The 18,913-nt window shown below is 51.9% G+C and overlaps 1 protein-coding gene across 3 annotated transcripts in view; it reads right to left on the bottom strand.

Moving 5' to 3' along the window:
* Positions 1-352: 352 nt before the first annotated feature.
* Positions 353-18,913, bottom strand: part of MED27 (mediator complex subunit 27) — a 218,023-nt gene continuing 199,462 nt past the window's right edge. For 2 of the 3 annotated variants that reach the window (XR_013527236.1, XM_017976971.4), the window contains 2 exons: positions 3,331-3,408; positions 353-929 (listed from right to left, as the gene is read on the bottom strand). Coding sequence is in view for 2 of the 3 variants with exons in the window: in XM_017976971.4 (XP_017832460.1) it covers positions 795-929; positions 3,331-3,408 (213 nt within the window). In the remaining variant the exon portion in view is untranslated. Of the gene's footprint in view, positions 930-3,330; positions 3,409-9,943; positions 10,034-18,913 lie in introns of all 3 variants that reach the window. The other variant, XM_017976970.3, reaches the window with a different exon arrangement.

An 18,913-nucleotide genomic window follows, 5' to 3' on the forward strand; every position in this document is an offset into this window, starting at 1 on the left:
CTTCGGGTCCTGCTCGCATGCGTCTGGCTGGCTAACCCGGGTGGGTTCCTTTTCTTCTGGGGTGTGCGCATGACTGGTTTAGTAAAAAGAAACTTCTGCGTGATCTTTTTCTCAAAAAAAATCATCATCCATCTTTCAAGCCATCGCAACATCTCTGAAATAAGAGGATCTGCCAGCGCTGCCCTCTCCCCTGAGAGCAGGATGCAGGGCAGGACGCGCTCCAGAAGAACCACCCTGTAAACATGGGACGTGCTGGTTTCTGTTTCTTCAAAAGGCCCAGGCCCGTTATGCTTCATGAACTGAATGTGTTCGTTCTTACAAGGTGCTTTAAGAAACAGGAGACAAAGCCTTGTTCACGGTACAAAAGCTTTATTGCTTGCAAAAATAAGTTACCAAACCCCAAAAGCCACAAACAACCATGCATGACAATACCTATGAACACAAGGGCTGGTTCCAGTAACAGTCACGAAATGATGGGCATGGCCCGGGAGGTCAACTCACCAGCACTGCCCGCACACGAGTGAGGAGCATGCTGCTCAGCTTCCTTCTACCAGGTTCTATAAACATCTTCTTGGCCTTCAGTCCATTGGCTAGCCGGAATAATTAGTCCCATCAGCCACAGAGAGGGGTCTGCTCTTCAGGAGGTTCAGCCTCAGCACTCATGCCGCTGTTTCATGAAAGGGAGGAGCGGCTGTATTGATTTGGGCTGTGAGGAACCAGCTGAGCCTTCTGTGGGCTTCCTGCGTGTCTGGGGAGGTGCCGGGTGGGGTCTGAGGCTGTGGCCCGGGTGGGGGCTACTGCCGGCAGGTGTCGTGGAAGGCTTCAAGGGTTCGGAAATCCCTCCATGTCGGGGGAAGGCCGTCCTGCAGAAACTTCCCGCAGCGCTGGCACGGGGCCTGGAACAGCTTTATGTAACTCCTCAACCAGGTCTAAAAAGAGAAACAAGGAGAGAAGTGACAGGATGGGATACGGGTGCTCCCACAGTCCTCCTTCCAATCAAGCCTAATGACCCAGACAGCTGAAGCTGGCCGTGGCCCCAGAAGATGCCCCGTGACTTCACAGAGAGCAGCAGGCGGACCCCACAAGGTCACCTGACTGCTGATGTGCACTTGTGAGGCTGGCTTGCCCCTCCCAACTGAGGGAGTTTTAAAAATAGAAACTCCTGCTCTCAAAAGCAGGAAGGGCTCCCTGGAGTCCCCGTGAACCACGGAGCAGCCTGAAGGTCTGTGGACCAGCACCCTACTTTCGCCTTCTAGGTCCTGTGTCTTCTGAATGTCAGTATCCATCTCTTCTCCTTGCCCACCACTGAGAGGCGGCTGTGGATGTGAGCTAAGGAAGCCCTGGAACCGATGACAATTGCAGAGTTCTCCACTGAGGTCAACATGCCTTCTAGCTAATGTGATTTCAAAGGTTATCACTCACTGTCATAGTGTGGCCTAACACACCGGGGGGGTGTGCGGGGACAGCCCTGGTGCCACCAAATAACATCATCGACAGCAAATCCACACTGGAATGGTTCAGAGTGCAGCGCTTTCCTGGGTGTCATACATAAGGATGAGCCTCCCATAACTCAATTCTCAAACTCAAGGAGATTCACTACCAAAGAAAAAATACCCAAACCCCACAACAGCAGGCAAGCAAGTTCTCGCTGTGAAAGGGGCACAAGAATCTCGTCATTCAATGTCCTCCTGAATTATGTCGATAAGAGAAAATCGTTATTTGAAGAGGTCAGCCGAGCTTATTAATACAAATCCTTCCATCTTCACCACAGCTGCCTTCATGGTGACAGGGCACGGCGCATCAATTCCAGCCCCATTTCCAAAGGCCAGGTGTTTGGGGGTTTTGGCAATAAATAAGAAGTCAAGAGGTCATTTAGTTAAACTATTTATTCTTCCTTAAGTGGAAGAAGTTCTGTCTCTGCCACAGATAGTTCTCATGTCTGTGCCTCAAATAAATCAATCAACAGATACTTATTAATTAGCTGGTGTGGGCTGAGCACAGTGCTGGGTGCTGTGACAGATGTAAGGGTTCTTTTTTTTTTTTTTTTTAAAGAGATCAGATCTTGCTCTGACACCCAGGCTGGAGTGCAGTCGTGCAATCAAACATAGCTCACTGTAACCTTGAACTCCTGGGCTCAAGCAATCCTCCTGCTTCAGCCTCCAGAGTGGAGTCACTGGGATTCAAATCTTCCCTAAATCCCAAAGTCAGTTACCAAACGGAAAGTGGGCATTACAACGTGACAGGTTCAAAAGCAAGTCTTCGTATGTATCGGAAGTTGGAGATCTTGCTGAAGATGGCCAGGGGAATCGTTCCCTGGATACGCGGAAGGACCACTCGTGGGGAGCTCTGAGCACCTGGCTGTGCTGTGCCCAACCTGCCACCACCATGGAGCCAATCAATGCACCAGGGATGTGTCTTCCGAGGAAGGAACTACAGGCTCTCCAAGCAGTGTGGTGGTTGGTGCCCACGTGATCGGATAAACTGTGAGCCATACCCCATTCAGCTGTCAACACTGATTGGCCTTGCTAACAGGTAAGTCTTTGGAGTTCTCTAACTGGCAGACTTTCTAGCATGAAGGAAACAGGGAGTCCCAGCTGCAGTGGCTGATGGGGCCTGCTGGCATGAGAGCATGCAGCCGTGTGAGCCTGATGGTAAAACAGCTGGCTACGTCTGTCAAGGACATGGAGACATGGTGTTAGCCCTACTTAGGCCAACTGGTGGCCGTGTGATAAATGCTGATAAACTGGCCCCGGGGGGCAGGGAAAGCCCTGACTTGTAGCGTTTGCTGATTTCCGTGGTGTAAACACTCCCACCAAGTATGATTTCAAACTAGCAGTGGGTGAAGAACTGCCCGCAAGATCCTGAACGGGAAGTGGCAGGAGCTGGCTCCAGCACACTGCGGGCTTGGCTGCTCTGGGGCTGCTCCCATCTCAAGCTCCAACTCTTAAAATCTAAGGAATGAATGTCTTGGGGAACTGCATGATTCGTTAACTCATTGCTACATGCTCTGCACCAGCCACAGGGCCTGGCCCAGATTAGGAGCTCAGTGAAGTATCTGCAGACTCAGTCAATACTGGGAACTATTTTGGAAGATCATTTCTGAAACCACCACTTTTCCAGCAAAGAAAGAAAACACCAGTGAATGAAGCTGGAAGTGGTTTCTCCCAGGGCCTTCCCAGTTTAAAGAAAGTAGCAGTTTTAAACTGGCAACCCCATCTCCCACCGGGAGGCCTCAAAGTCTGAAGAGGCAACAGCTCCCTTCACGCTGCCTGTTCTCACTTGAAGAGAGCCAAGGTTTCAACAGGAGACCTGACTCTTGAAGCCACTTACCATGAAGGATCTGACCACGACGTCTGGCATCTGGGGCAGCTGGTAGTGGAGCAGGGCAGTGGTGGCGTGGTCTGTCACCTGAGAGGGAAGGACAATGACGAGTTAGCAGCCACTCCAAGCTGGCAGAGAGAAAACAAGCAGGACAAATACATGACTTCTGTGTGAAAACAGATCTGAGCGTCTCGTGGACAATAGGGCATCTAAAATAAAATCTCAGTAGAAGAATGAGTTAGCAGAGATGCTGGACCCAGAGTGGGGGAAGAGGCATGCTGTCGGCAGAAAGGAAGCAGGCCTGAAGGCAGGAGGGGTATGGACGATTCCAGCAGCTGAACACCTGGCCAGGCTGGAGCACTGGGAGAGGGAGTGGCCAGAGGCCAGTGGGGGCCGATCCCCGGGGGATCCTAAGCCTCCCTGCACAGTGAGACATGGCACACACAGCACATGCGCCAAGAAGCACTTCTGCCCGGCATGCACACTTCCTCTTCCTCCTGGAAAGGTTTTCCCAACAGGGCAATTGGTCTCTTTTCATTTCCTTGAATTTTCATTCTGTCACCATTTGTAGCTGCCCAGGCTTTATGGTGGGGAGCCTGGCCATTGCTGAGGTTGCTCCCTTGGCTCTATCCCTAGGATAGCTCTTCAGAGGAGACCCTCGCATCTGGTGTGGTCCCCTCACCAGTTCCCTGAAGGCTGTGGCCTGTGGTCAGCACCCTAGGGGTCTGTGCCTGTTGTCTCCTGACTCCTCAGGAGAGATTTATCAGTGAGGGCCAAGGGAAAGTCCGCATGAGATCCAGTGAAGGCATCAGGTGACCAGATGGACGGAACGCAGGGTTTAAGCTCCAGCCCCCGCTCCCCGCCCCGCCCCGCCCCAACCTTGATCCAGCTACTCATCCTCCCTGTGTCTACATGCTCCTTCTGAGAAGCAAAGAGGCTGGCCGGAGAGCCCTGGTGGTTCTGAAGCTGGATGACGCTGTGAATTGCTAATGCCTGCCATCAATCAGCAAATGAGTAGATTATACTAATTTGATAGTCATGTTCAAAGTAATGGTTTACATGATTGTCCTCATTAGGGATTCTTGACATCGCACATGTCATCATTAAAAACAAAACCGGCCAGTGCCGTGCCTCATGCCTGTAATCCCAGTTCTTTAGGAGGCTGAGGTGGGTGGATCATTTGAGCCCAGGAGTTCAAGACCAGCCTGGGCAGCAGAGTAAGACCCCATCTCTATAAAAAATACAAAAAATTAGCTGGCTGTGGTGCCACACAGGTACGTCCCAGCTTCTCTGGAGGCTGAGGTGGGAAGATCATCTAAGCCTGGGAAGTCGAGGCTACAGTGAAAAGTGAGTGTGCCACTGTACTCCAGCCTGGGCAACAGAGACCCTGTCTCAAACATGACAAAACGAAAAACCACATCTAAAGAATAAAACCCAACAAACTCCAGAGGAAGTCCTTAGCTTTGAGAACAAGAATGAACACAGGTCTAATTTGTGTAGATGTGTCCCTCTTCTAGCCCCTGCAACACCATGTCCGCTGACAAACCCAGGCAGCGGTACAGCACACCGGGCAGGTGGAGACCGGAAGTGCTGGCTGGGCCCTGCACGGTGAGCTGCAAATGACCTGGAATTAGTCCAGCTGTGTGTCCACAACCGCAGCTGGAGAGGCTGCCCCATAAAAAAGCGTGAGGACACGGACTCTGTGGACAGGCAAGCTGGGGCCTGGCTCCCTGGCCTCTTATGGAGTCTCTCTAAGCCTCAGTTTCCTGCTCCATAAAATGCAGATTGTACTACATACTGCAAAAGGCTGGTGAGAGGACTGAGCGAGGCCAGCTGTGGGAAGCAGTCACTCTCCGGCAATGCCACCAGCCCTGCCTGCCTGTTCCCCTCTGCCTGGGCCCTGGACTTGTCCTGTTTCCCACTGGACTTTCATGGCCTGCCTGATGGCTGCTGAACCATCAGACAGATCAGCAGCTCCTCGGGGCAGGGATCATGTCTGCCTGATTCGTGCTGCATCCCCAAGGCCTAGGATATCACCCTTGCATACAGAAGGTGCTAAATACATAGTTGTTGAATAAAGAGGTAAACTTAGAAACGCCCACTCACCGAAGGCCGTGTACCATAAACACCTGCACTTTCTTGCAAACACATCAACAGTTCATGTAGCCAACATGGCTGAGAAATTCTTATCCAAGTGGCTTTCAAGATAAATGGTACTTATTCCTTCGAGTGCCAAGACTGCTTTTATTTTAAGCATTTTTGACAGACAGCTTTCTAAAATGAGCAATGCTTTTTTTTTAAAAACAGTAGTAATGATAACTTTGCAAAATGACTGGTGGTAATTGGTGGAGGGAAATTAACGGCTATGAAACGCAGCAAAGCAAACTGGGCTCAAACGGTCCCCGAACTTGAATGCCTGGTTCTTGCCCATCTAGCTCCCTTGCTAAGAAAACCCGTGAAAGTGCCATTTTATGGGCTGACAAGAGGTTTTTTGCAATTATACTTGCCATTACAGAAGAAACAAAGTTTGTGGAGAATTCTTTCTTCTGACCCTACCATTTATTTTTAAAATGTGTCTAGTGAAGCCCCTGTTGGAACGACCCGGACGGTAGGGCTGGCTTTGTTTGCTGTAGCCCTGCTGTTCTGTAGCTCCAGGTGCGACACCCTTCCTTGATGGGAACGTCCGTTCCTGGGAGGCCCCTGGGGTGAGGCCACCTACATGCACTTCAGCCTTTCAGCAGCCGTGTGCAGGCAGAGAGGCTTCGTCTGGCTGCACTTCTGTTTCTTTTGTTTTCACATTTTTATACACAAATGACCAACACATAAAATTCGGGAAACTTTACCTGTGGCGCCCAGCTCCTCTTGAAGCATCAGAGGATATGGGGACCGTCTCACAGGCTACTGTGAAGATTAAACGGGACCCAGCTTCTTCTCATCTCTGTGACTGTGACCCTGGCACAGCCATGTGTGGCCACCAGCTGCAGCAGCTGAGGGGCAGTGACACATGCAGTTTCCCTGAGCACCCCAGGGTCTTAGATCCAGCCTGCTCCACTCATCAGGGGACCTGCCTGGCCCCTGTGGCCTTTGGGGTTTACAGCCTCTAACTAAACCAATAAGACCCTGTGCCCCCAAGATGCCCCAAACCCTCCCCAGCCCTGCTGCTCCCTGGGTACCTTGACGGGCTTCCTGATCTTTATTTGAGCTCATCTTCCCTGGCCTGACAGATCTGTGCCCATCTCTTCCCTTCCTTAGCTGACCTCTGGACTTGGCCTCCTCTGGCAGAACTTGAGTTCTCCAAGTATTCTGAGACAAACCTAGTTTTGATAACTGCAAGGTGCTATCTCCAGGCAAGGCATCGTGCGAATTACAGGACCATCTCAAGTGATCTTCCAGAACTGCTCCTTTTCCAGCGTTTTTGCTAAATGGTTCAAGCCAGAAATCTGGGCCCTGCCCTGTCATCTGCCTTCCCCCTGCCTCATACTCAAGCAGCCTCGTGATTCCGTTATTTATCTCAAATCCTTCTACTTCCTCCGATCTTGCCTGCCTCAACACGGCTCAGAGGGAACACTCAGCAGCAGACAGGGAAAGAGTGTGCGCTCATCCTTCCAGCAGGGACTTCACCTTTATTAGCTGCCGTTTTCCCATCTGGAAAATGGGGACAATGACAAACAGTGCCCACCACAGGGGATGACTGTGAGGATGAAGGTGTGCAGAAGCTGGTCAGAAAACAGGAGTGACGGCCATCACTCACCTAGAAACCCAACTGTGTCACTCCCGTGCTTAAAACCCTCTTACAGCTTCCCCTACACTCAGGATGAAATTCGAACTGGTGAATGGACGTGTGAAACCCTGCAGTGCCCGGTTTCTGCCTCCTGTCCCTGGGTGCCTCAGTTCCCTGAGTCCTTCCCTTCGCATGGACCTCTCCTTTTCCCTCCCCTCCTTCTCGTGTTGAGGGAAGCCCCCCAGACTCCCCGATGGGCTTGTGTCCTTGCCTGGCTCTCTTCCCCATCTCACTCCTCATACCTGAACTTGGTATTTTCTGCCATGTTTGTTTAGTGTCAGTTTCCCTACCTTGAGCCCATGCCTGTCTAGTGCCTGACACGGAGGTTCTCAGTATGTGTGCAGATGGAGAGAAGGACCCCTACTCCGACTCTCTATGGGGAGAGTGGCTCAGATGAGGTGAGTGGAGCCAAGGGCCTGGAAGGGGTGGGGACTGGGGGACAGGAGCTGAGGACCTGGGCTCTGATCTACCTCCAAGGTGCTGGGGCGTCTTGGACTTGTCCTCTGCAGTAGAAGCCACCAATGTCTGCTTCTCCTCTGCTTCCTGGGTGCACCGGAAGACCTTCCGGCTTCATAGTTAGTTATGTTGGATGCCATGGATGGTTCTGGCTGACATGGACGGTTCTGGCTGACATGGATGATTCTGGTTGCTGCATCAGGAAGTGGATGATGTGTGCTGCTTCCCTTGGAGGCTGTGAAGGGCAAGTGTGGATTCTCCAGACTCGCTCTCTTCCCCTACGACCTTGAAAGCCACACACTAAGATGGTGGAGTCCTGTTTTGCCTGGGTCCTTGAGTGACACAGACCTGTCACAACTCAGGATGGACATGTAACATGAGGAGGAAACGGGCAGAACTACAGGAGGTCTGTCACTGTGGGGTTACTCTGCTCTCTCCAGACCAGTCTGCCTTTTTTGGATATTCACTGCACATCCAGAAAAATGGGCCACAGCCCTGGCCAGGTCTCCCGAGCCCGTTACAGTGGTGGCACAGCGAGTTCAAGCTGTGGCCAAGGAGCTCTCCCCTTGAGAGTGCTGCTGCCAGCATCTAGGAGTTTGTTAGAAATCTGCTTTCTTGGCCGGTTGTGGTGGCTCATGCCTGTAATCCCAGCACTTTGGGAGGCTGAGGCGGCTGGATCACCTGAGGTTGGGAGTTTTGACCAACATGGAGAAACCTCTTCTCTACTTAAAATACAAAATTAGCCAGGGGCGGGTAGTCATAGCTACTCGGGAAGCTAAGGCAGGAGAATCACTTGAAACTGGGAGGCGGAGGTTGCGGTGAGCTGAGATCGCACCATTGCACTCCAGCCTGGGCAAAAAAAGGGAAACTGTCTCAAAAAAAAAAAAAAGAAAAGAAAAGAAATCTGCCTTCTTGGGTTCCTCTCTAGACACAGCATTGGAATCTCCAGGGTGGGGCCCAGACACTAAGCCAGCTGCTCCAGGCTACTCCTAGGGATGCTAAAATGCACAAGAAGGTGCCAGTGAGCACACAATCACCTGGGATACTGTCAGATTCCCATCTGGGAGCTCGGGGATGGGAGAGGCGGAAGGTCTGCATTGCTAGCTGACTCCCAGAGGTGCCCACACTGCTGGTTAGGGACCGGGCTCTGAGTGGCAAGGCTGGAGCATATTCCAGGCACTACTGGAGAACGGCCCCCAGAGGGTTGGGCATTTGATTCTGGGCCATGAAACCAAGGAATACAAATCACAAGGACAGTCTGTCTTCTCATCAATCAAAATGAATGGTACCACCTGTGTTTCACAGTGGGCACTGTGGGGGTGCCGGGGTGGAAGGTTTCACAACAGGTGCTTGTAGAGTGGGGGGTTTTCCCTTTATTTCTGAAAAGTGCTTTTTAAAAAGAACCATTGGATATTTTATAACTTATAATAGCTATTATTAATAAGAGCTTATGTGCCCCTCTCATTTAATTCCCACAGTAACTTGGAGATAGGTATTTTTCTTTTTTCTTTTGAGATAGGGTGTTGCTCTGTTGCCTAAGCTGGAGGGCAGTGGCATGATCTTAGCTCAGTGCAGCCTTGACCTCCTGGGCTCAAGCAATCCTCCCACCTCAGCCTCCTGAGTAGCTGGGACTACAGGCTCATGCCACCACACCCAGCTAATTTTTTATTTTTGTAGAATCAGGGTCTTACTATATTGTCCAGGCTGGTCTCCAACTCCTGGCTCCTCCTGCCTTGGCCTGACAAAGTGCTGGTATTACAGGAGTAAGCCACTGCGCCTGGCCGACTATTCTTATTTACATCTGATAGAGGAGGAACGAGGAGGTACAGAAGTTGGGAAGATGTACATAGCGGGTGAGGGCAGCAGTGTGGGAGCCCAAACACTGGGAGGCCCAGGCCTCTGCCCACTTCCCGCCCACTGACTCCCATTCCCGGCTCCCCCAGTTTGCAGATAAAGGTGCAGGCCCAGGGCCATGGCCAGCACCTGCCCAGCACCTCCCAGGGAGGAGAAGTCTTTGGGAAGCTGGAGTCCCGATGCTAAGGACAGGTTAGGAGATTCACAAATGTGCCTGCTGTAGCACAGGCTGCTCAAGGGTGGCACAAACTGAATTAACTAGAAAGTATCCTCTTCAGAAGTGGCAGGAGCCACGAGCCACAGCTCTGCCGGGTGTCTGGCTCACAGGCAAGGCACCTAATTAGTTTTTCCATTGCTGGTCGGCAATCTGGCCAAACTCAGCCTCTCTTTCAAAAGGTCCGGTATAAAGTATTCTCTTCCATTGCCAAGTGGTGGCAGCTTTTTCAGTGCTGATGCAATCATTTGATTTCTTCAATTTCCCACCACCAATTACAGAAATATTTCTAATGGAAGGAAAGAAAGCGGACTAACTTGCTGTGTTTTCCCTCCTGGCCTCCCAACTCCTCCACTGCTGGTTTTTGAATTTCCATGGCTGAACCTCCAGGCACCAGGTGGACAGAGCTGTGGAACACAGGAGAACTTCACCTACAATGATCTTCTTTTTGTCAAAGCATTCCACCTTCAATATTTTTTTGTTTTACATTTTTCAACAACAAAGTTGTTTTTTTGCTTAGCATCCAAGATGTGGAAAAAACAGGCCTGGGGCAAAAAAAAATCTGCTATTAACTAATTTAAATAGACTCTGTGGCAGCGGAGTTTCAGTCCCATTGTGCTGCAAAGCTAATGAGATTCCGCTGGGAGATAAAAGCCGCCCTCCTTCTCCGAGGCCAGGAAGGGCACTAATGCTCCCAAGGAGAGGGAGGCGATTCACCCCACCAGTGAGTATGGGTTTGAAAAAAGGCTTGTAAAAAGATCAAAGGGATGCGAGCCCAAGGAAAGGGAGGGAGGAGGAGGCAGGAAAGTAACAGTAAGCCAGCGAGACTGGCCCTTGAAGCCGGAGGAATGTGGGCATGGGGAGACGGGCCTCAAAAAGAGGGCAGAGGGCGATGCAGGGGAGGGGCTGCGCTGGGAGGTGCGCAGCTCACCGCAAGGCAGAAAAGCCGCAGATGCCCCATTCTGGGTGTGTCCCCCCTCTCAATGGTGACCTGCAGTGACTGACTTTGAGAAGGGGGACATCTCCATTGCCAACAGATCCAGTCTATTTGATCAATGTTACTTTCAGTTTTCCCCTGCCCTCTCTCAGCATATTCAAACCCAGGAGAGAACAGAGCTCAGGGAGGGAGTAGGGACTCTTTCAAGAGACCTTGAAACAGCTGCCAGTCAAGCCGCTGGAAAAGGAGATGCCAGTCAAAACAGTTTCCCGAAGCTCCTCTGCCATATTGTGTGCAAGGAGCTCCTGACAGCCCCCCTCCTACAATCAGAGCTGGATGGTGCTTCGGAGATCAGGAGTTATGTTAGCTAAACCCAAAGTGGCACTGCCTGCAATTATAGCAACGGTCCACATCGCCATTTACTGAGCACTAACCTGGTGCAAGAGCTGGTCTACACCGCACAGCCCAGGGTGTGTGGCTCCCTGACAGGAACCCAGCCTCTGGATCTGGCCCTCGTGCGCTGTGTGACCTTGGGTGAGGATTAAATGGGCCAATGCAGGGACAGTGCACTGACAAACAGAAGAGTGTCCGACACACGGCAGCCCCCGCCAAATGTGTCCCGTTGTGGTTTTGGCCTACTGAATTCCCCCGACAACCTTATGACAGAGGCATGCTCATGTTTGCCACTTCTAAGTCAGGGGCTAAGTCACAGGGAGGTGAAGTGACTTGCCAAAGCCAAGAAGCTGCTAGGTGGCAGAGCACCTTCTTGGCTTGGGCAAGTTCCGACCTTCTGAACTCCAGCTTGAGTGCCTGACCTCAACATCCCAAGTCTCACAGGCTCCCCACTCCAGGCCTTTTGGGGTGGACACAGGCTGCAGGGGGATGAAGAAAGGTGCCATTTGCAGGCCCTCTCCTCCCCAGAAGGAACTGGACGTCAGCACTTTTAGGATGGAGCTGGGACTGGATGCCAAATCTCCTCACTTCCACCCCAGTTCCTGTCACCGATGTTCCTTCCACCGCCCAGCCAGAAACTTCAACCTGTCTGGCTCCCTGCCATGTGCCAGCCCCAACCCTCTAAACAGTCTGACAGAGACAGCGGTGGGCCCTCAAGAAGACCTCCAGATTGAATGAGTCTCCCTGCTGTGGACAAAGAAGGAGAAATTGGGCAAATACAAGGCAGCTGGATCATGTGGGCATGCACACGCATTCATTGAGGGAACGAAAAAGTGCAGTGTGAGAAAAGGGGTGGGGCGGGGAGAGCAGGATGGCCCTACTGTGTGCACCGGATTCAGTGTGCATCCTGCCATGTGCCCCGGATTAAGTGTGCATCCTACTGTGCACCCTAGATTCAGTGTACATTGATTCAGTGTGCATCCTAATGTGTGCCCTGGATTCAGCGTGCATCCTACTGTGCGCCCGGGATTCAGGCGTGTGTCCTGCTGTATTTCCCAGATTCAGATACACATACTACTGTACACCCTGGATTCGGTGCGCACCCTACTGTACATCACGGATGCAGTATGCAGCACCCACTCGCTTTTTCATACTCAGGCCCTCTCCCACTGTGAGGGCAAAGATAACAGGTTTAGGCCCAGCAAGATGATTTTTTCACTTAAATTCAGTCCTCAGAGCCCAGGTTTTATGTTGACCGGATGGAGGTTTGTTCTAAAGCAGTAAGGGAAGAATAAAGGACATCAAGATGACACAGAGAGGACGGGGAGAAACCCTCTCAATACACTATTATTCCTTAGCTGCTTCCTCTTGAGAAAGCAAGGGTCTGTTGGGCTCCTTGAAGGGGGAATGTTGAGATGAAGACAATCAGTCACCAGCCTGGATAGGAACAACAGTGTCATCCACAGCAAGACCCTTGTCCTCTGTTTCAGGGGTAACCTTGTACTTGTCACCCAGGCTGGAGTGCGGTGGTCTGATCACAGTTCACTGCAGCCTCGAACACCTGGGCTCAAATGATCCTTCTGCTTCAGCCTCTCGAATAGCTGGGACTATAGACATACACCACCATGTTTGGCTAATTTTGCTACTGTTAGCAAAGACAAGGTTTTGTCCAAGCTGGTCTTGAACTCCTGGGCGAGCCACCATGCCCAGCCTAACCCTCCCACTTCCCACAGTGCTGGGATTATAGGTGTGAGCCACCTGGAGCCATCACTTCCAGCCCAAACTAGCACTTCGTTCCTATCTTTTTTTTTCCTCAGAATTTTCGGAATACTTTCAACTTGGGGTATTTGATTTGATTTAAATTGAAACTTATAGTTCCTGCCAGGGGTCCTGAAACAGGGGCCCTTGTGTTTCTCGGTGACCCAGGGATTGTCTTCAGGGGCTCCCGAGTGCCCAAAGGCCCTGATCATCATCCTGCACCCCTGGGGGCATGCTTCCGGGCCAGAGTGGAGGCTGACTGCTGGGAATCGCCTTCCAGCTCCTTGATGATGAACCAGGCTGGGGGTCAGGACCCAGGGGTTCACAGGCTCCTTGAGATGATTCTGGGTGCAGGTGCAGGGGCTGCTTTGGGCCACTGTTTGCTTCCCACCATCAGGGGGCAGGACTTTGGCTGAGGAGCACCCAGGAGCGCTGAGCTTGAACAAGGGATGCTCTTCTAGTGCACCCACTGAGGGCATTATCTGCCAGCACACAGCTCACGAGGTCAAGCTAAAAGAGTGGGCGCCTCTCACTGTTCAAAGTATTTCCCCTCAAGATTAGTAAATAGGAAAAGTCAAGTACTCAAGTGTTTAGAAGTTGCTAATTTAAAAGAGAAACCTGGTAGGGATCCAGACTGTGGCTTCCCTCTAGCCAATCCCAGCTTCTACATACTGTGAAGAGAAAAGTCCCTTAGACCTGGGTGAAAGTGACAAAAAGGCAGACAGAGGCGAACCGTGAGAAGACTGGGGTTTGACCCTAGGTTAGTGATGAATGGCCTGGGGGACCTCTTTTCTGCTGGCCCTCGGTAGAGGAGCGTGAGGCTGGGGTGAGGCTGGGTGATTTTGTAGGCCCCTGTCATCTCCTGGCAGCATTTGCAATGCTGTGCCCTGAAGTTTCTGCCCCAATCCAGGAACCCACCTGCTGCCCTGATGTGATGCACCCTCAGCTGGGCCTCAGATTCTGGGCCAGCTGAAAGAGCTTGAGAATTCAGCTCGGAACCAAGGAGACCATCTGCACGACATTGTTCTCTGTGTGGGAAATCTCCATGCTGCTCAGCCAGACTCTGGAGCACTCAGTAGCAGGCAGCAAAGGCAAAGGTGTGCTATGTGCAGGTGCCCAGGCGGTTCCCATGATGCTGAGATCAGAATGGACTTTCATTGAGTAGATGTATTCTAATGTTACACAAGGAGATTAGCCCAAGAGTTTGGGTCTCCATTAAGAGTTTCACCAAGGACAGAGCCACCCGTAAGGAGAGGGACAGTAGGAATCTCTTGGAAGGAGAGAAGTCTTTGCGGGTCTTGCAGGCAAAGACACGAACTGAGTGTGTTAAATGTTTAAAGAGGCAGACATCCCTGCCAGCGGTGTTGCTCTAAGGATGTGTGCTGGTTTGATGAAGAATATTTAAAACAGTCCCAGAAGTACTCATTCCATGAAAAGGGGAGCCATCATTATTTCAAAACTGGAATGCTATGAAGTCAGCCCTGACAGTGATGTTGGGAGCGACGGGGAGTGTGCAGAGATGAGCTTCTCAAATGGCGATGAAAGTACAGTAGAGTGGAAGCAGGGGATTTATTTTTTATTATGCAGCTCTCGTCTCTAATCTGTACCTCGGATTTGTATGCCACAGGCTCAGTGGGCCTAGCAGCCTGGAGAGGAGGCATCGAAGCCTACAGGGACTCGGGATTACTTGGATGGGATCAATATTTCCTCTCTGCTTGATGAAGGAGCCATTTGCATTGGCTCTGAAGGGCTTATAACTGCTCACCAGAGCCAGGACTGCTGCTCTGGGATGAGACCAGAGGCAAGGCTGCCTGAGCTGGAACTGGAGAGGTGAAGGCAGACATCGCTGCTCCATCTTGCCCAAAATCCCTGCTGATACTTTTGAGGTCAAGCTTTGTCTGAGAGGGACAAGCCCGTGGATGTACTTGGAAAGATCTCTGGCACACACCAGGGCCTCTATAAATGAGGTGTGGTTTGGTTTGGGGGATTCCAAACTCATCCTCTTTAAAGTCCCAGGCAGGGTGTCACTGACGCCTAAAAGGAAAGCCCCCAACTCCCTGGACCCTTGAGTGCAGACTGGCTGCAGATGGCCTTTAGGGGTGATGCGCCCCCGCTGGCCACTCCACAGCCATCTACGGGATCCTTCTGAACACCCTGGTGGGGCACATGAGGCCCTTTTAGACCTGGGTCTCAGCCACATTCCCCTTTAGCACCCCCCTTATATGGCAGCAATTCCGGCTCCTGGAGGAATCCACCTCCCGCCCCAACACATTTTTCTGGCTGCACATCTTTGCTCAAGTGGCCCCTCTGCCTGGAATGCTCCTGTCAGGCTAAGCCCTTCTCACCCCTCAGGATTCTCAGCTCAGGGTCTTCCCCATCTCAGCCCACCCCGTGGCTGGGGAAAGGTCCCTTGCCTGCACTCTCAGTGGCATCCTCTGCACACCCTGGCCGGGCACTAGCCAGACCTGTGACCAGATGCCCCCAACCCCTAAGCTGTGCTCTCCTTGCGGCCACACCTGCCACGTCTCCATCCTCCCTGGGCCTAGCTCAGGGCCTCCAAGAGGACCATGGCATAGCACCAGTGTGGCTCACCTAGCAGGAGCCTGAATGAACAATAGATAAAGTGGACAGGGGTGTACTTATTGATTTTCAGCCACAGGGGAAAGGGGAGAAGAGTGAGAGGGAAGGGAAGGGGTGGAGAAGGAGAGGTGGGCACTGCCTGGGAGTGGGGCCTGGGCCAACAGGGAAGCCCCAGGGTAGATGAGAGGGAACTGTCCAGGGTCCTGACCGCCTTCCGCTTCTGCCAAAGGCCTCGTGCAAGGCTGTGAGGGTCTTTGATATTTCTCAGGATTAAGGAATTAAGGCTTTTCATTTAATGAAAAAAAAAAGTTCAGTGCTTTCCAGATGGTAAAACATCAGTTTCTGTCACTGGTTGCCAGGAAAGTCCAAGCCCAAAGGCACCTGAATTGTTCTGCACCCACTTGGTGTGAAATTACTTTCTTCAGGAACAGACTTGCAGTCAGAGAAACTTCCAAAGACATCTGGGCTCCCAGGAAAACACGGACAATCCCACTTACTTCTCCATCAAACTTGAGGCAATGACCGAAGAATGCACACTGTAGAGCTGGGAGGGAGACCTGCCAAGAGGCAGCTCACCTGCCAAGGCACTGGGTGCCCCAGCCACCCGTGCTCAGTGGGGGAAACAGGAAGGTGGGGCACAACACCTCAATCTCCAGTGCCTTCCGGAGATCACTGGTTGTGCCATTGGCCCTCCCAGGACCCTAGGGACCGATCCAGGTCCTAGACTCAGGTTCCTACCTATATCAGCATTTCGGGGCCGCCCACAGGGTGCTGCTGCATGGCTGTAACTATGGTATCTTAGGCTCTGCAGATACCACAGTTTTTGTGACCCTGAAAAAACAGGAAGGCGGACAATGCTTTGGTGGGGGTGGGTGGGTCTGTCATGGCAACTGGGTCTTGGGTTGACTTTACACATGACAGCTATATGCAAACCCAGGTCTGTCTAACTCCTATACCCTGAGCCACCATGCCTACTGTGGAGATATGGGAAGTACAGACAGAAGGGGTGATCACTGAGGAAGAGGAATGCTGGAGGAAGCCTGGCCACAGCGGATGGAGGGAGAACTTTCTCAGGAGAAGAGTGTTGCCACTGACAGGCACTCCAGAAAAGTCGATAAGGTGTGGACTAGAAATTTACCTTACACTTTATACCTATGAATTCAACCTCACACCAAGTCTGTGAGGCAGGTACTGTCACGGCTCATGGTTCACTGCAGCCTTAACCTCCCACGCCCAAACCATCCTCCCACCTCAGCCTCCTGAGTAGCTGGGACCACAGGCACATGCCACTATACCCAGCTAATTTTTAAATATTTTTTATTTTTGGGGAGATGGGATTTTGCCATGTTCCCTAGGCTGGTCTCAAACTCGTAGGCTCAAGTGATCTGCCTGCCTCGGCCTCCCAGAGTGCTGGGATTACAGGTGTAACCCAGGCACCTGGCTGCGTCTGTTTTACAGATGAGGAAACTGAGGCAAGTAAATCCACACAGGAAATAAGTGGGGTAGTCGAAACCCGAGGACACAGCGAATAGCTCTTAGCCACTGTGCTATGTGGCCTCTCTCTGGGTTGGCTGCTGTGGGGAATGTGCTGGGAGGTCAGCCTGGGCTTAGAGAGCGGATGGGCGGGGGCTGTCCTGCCATGCTGGCAGCCTGTGCGTGCAGCTTACAGCCTGCTGGGCTGAGGACAGAGGCCTGGGGAATGCGAAGGTGGGTGGTCTTCCCAGAAGCACTTGTCAGATTCTGACCCGAGTACACTGCGGCCCGCACAACCCTTCAGGAAGAAATAAGCTGTAGAGATGACAGATGACTACTCTGTGACTCCTCTAATGGCAGAAAGCCACAGACCACTTCCAGGGCAACGTAGGATGCCCTAAGAAAGTCAACAGGATGGGCCAGGCTTTCCTGGTTCAATTTTAGCCATAAAACTGGGTCCATGTGAGCACCTGGGCCATGCCCACACTCAGCAGGGGCTGAGGGAGCCTTCTGCAGGAAAGGTGCTGGGGCGGCATAAGAGGAGAACAAATGATCAAATCTGTCCCGGGTTTAGATGCTTATGAATATTCAAACAAGATGGCAGTAAAAGGCTTTTTGGCGGTCGGGTTGAGCCTAACGACCCTCCCTGTGGCTCTCAGCTCCCAGGGCCCCGCGCTGATGCTTCTGCTTGGCGAACCAGTCAATACAGTCCAGCTGTCAGCTGAGGGAGGGGCCGTCCTCAGGGTCGCCCCGGGACTGTCTGCCGCCACTCCTTCCCTGAAGCCCGTCGCCAGCCCACCAGTGAGCTCACCCACACATCTCTCGGGCACACCACTCATTAGAGTCACGACAGGGCTTTGTCTTGCTACACGAAGCTGCCCATTTCCCCTCGCATGGATGAAAGCTGTCCCCTCAGTTCTGTTTGGGAGACACTTGTGAGGCAGCAGCAGAATGTATAGAAAGAGATGAAAATGACACCACATTCTGTCTTTATAATGTAAGTTCTCCCTGTTGGAAAAGGTTGATCACCTTTTAAGAAGCAGGGGGATGGTCAGAAGGCTGAGACCTGCCAAAGGCAGAAGGCCCTTCAATGACTCTTGGAGGCTGCTCCCAGCTGCAGAGTCCCTCTGAGTGTGGGGGCCACACTGCGCAGGGCACCGAACAGGGGACAGGACTGAGATTTGGCCTGAGGTCTTAGAACTTGCACCACAACCATAGGCTCTTCCAGGCCTTCGCCTGTGGCATTTGAAGAAAGGCTTTTGGAAGGAAATGCAGAGGAGGCTGGTAGGAGGCAATGTTAGAGATTGAAAATAGGCGCAGTGGCTCACGCCTGTAATCCCAACACTTTGGGAGGCCAAGGTGGGTGGATCATTTGAAGTCAGGAGTTCAAGACCAGCATGGCCAACATGGCAAAACCTTGCCTCTACTAAAAATACAAAAAAAAAAAAAAAAATTAGTTGGGCGTGGTGGCACAAACCTGTAATCTCACCTACTTGAGAGGCTGAGGCAGGAGAATTGCTTGAATAGTGAGATGAGACCATGCCACTGCACTCCAGCCTAGGCAACAGAGTGAGGCCCCGTCTCAAATAACTAAATAAAATAACGTAATGACTGTTTATGGGGCCTCTGTAGTGGTGTGAAATGCCATGAGGTGGACAGCACAGCCTGACTCAGAGGAGGGTGACGGTTCCCATCCCTGTGGAATGACGCCATGTTGAAACCGTTTCCTTCCCTAGAAGTTGGAAGGAGCGATGGGTTAGGATTTTTGAACACCATTGGGGTTGGTGGTCAATCTATGCTAGGTACTCCACGTGCCCACCAATGCAATATCAGATTCCACCTACTTTTCAGAGAACCGAGTCTCCTAGGGCTGACTCAATCTCTTTTACTGAAAAGCACCTGGTGGGCATGGAGTAAACAGACCTTGATAAAGTTGGCCTCAGTTAGGGGCCAGTCTTGCATATTAAAAAGAATGAACAGGCCGGGCATGGTGGCTCATGCCTGTAATCCCAGCACTTTGGGAGGCCCGGGGGGCCAGATTTCCTGAGGTCAGGCGTTCTAGACCAGCCTGGCCAACATGGTGAAACCCCATTTCTACAAAAATACAAAAATTAGCTGGGCATGGTAGCACATGCTTTTAATCCCA

The sequence above is a fragment of the Callithrix jacchus genome, chromosome 1 (genome assembly GCF_049354715.1).
Source record: "Callithrix jacchus isolate 240 chromosome 1, calJac240_pri, whole genome shotgun sequence".
NCBI lineage: Eukaryota > Metazoa > Chordata > Mammalia > Primates > Cebidae > Callithrix > Callithrix jacchus.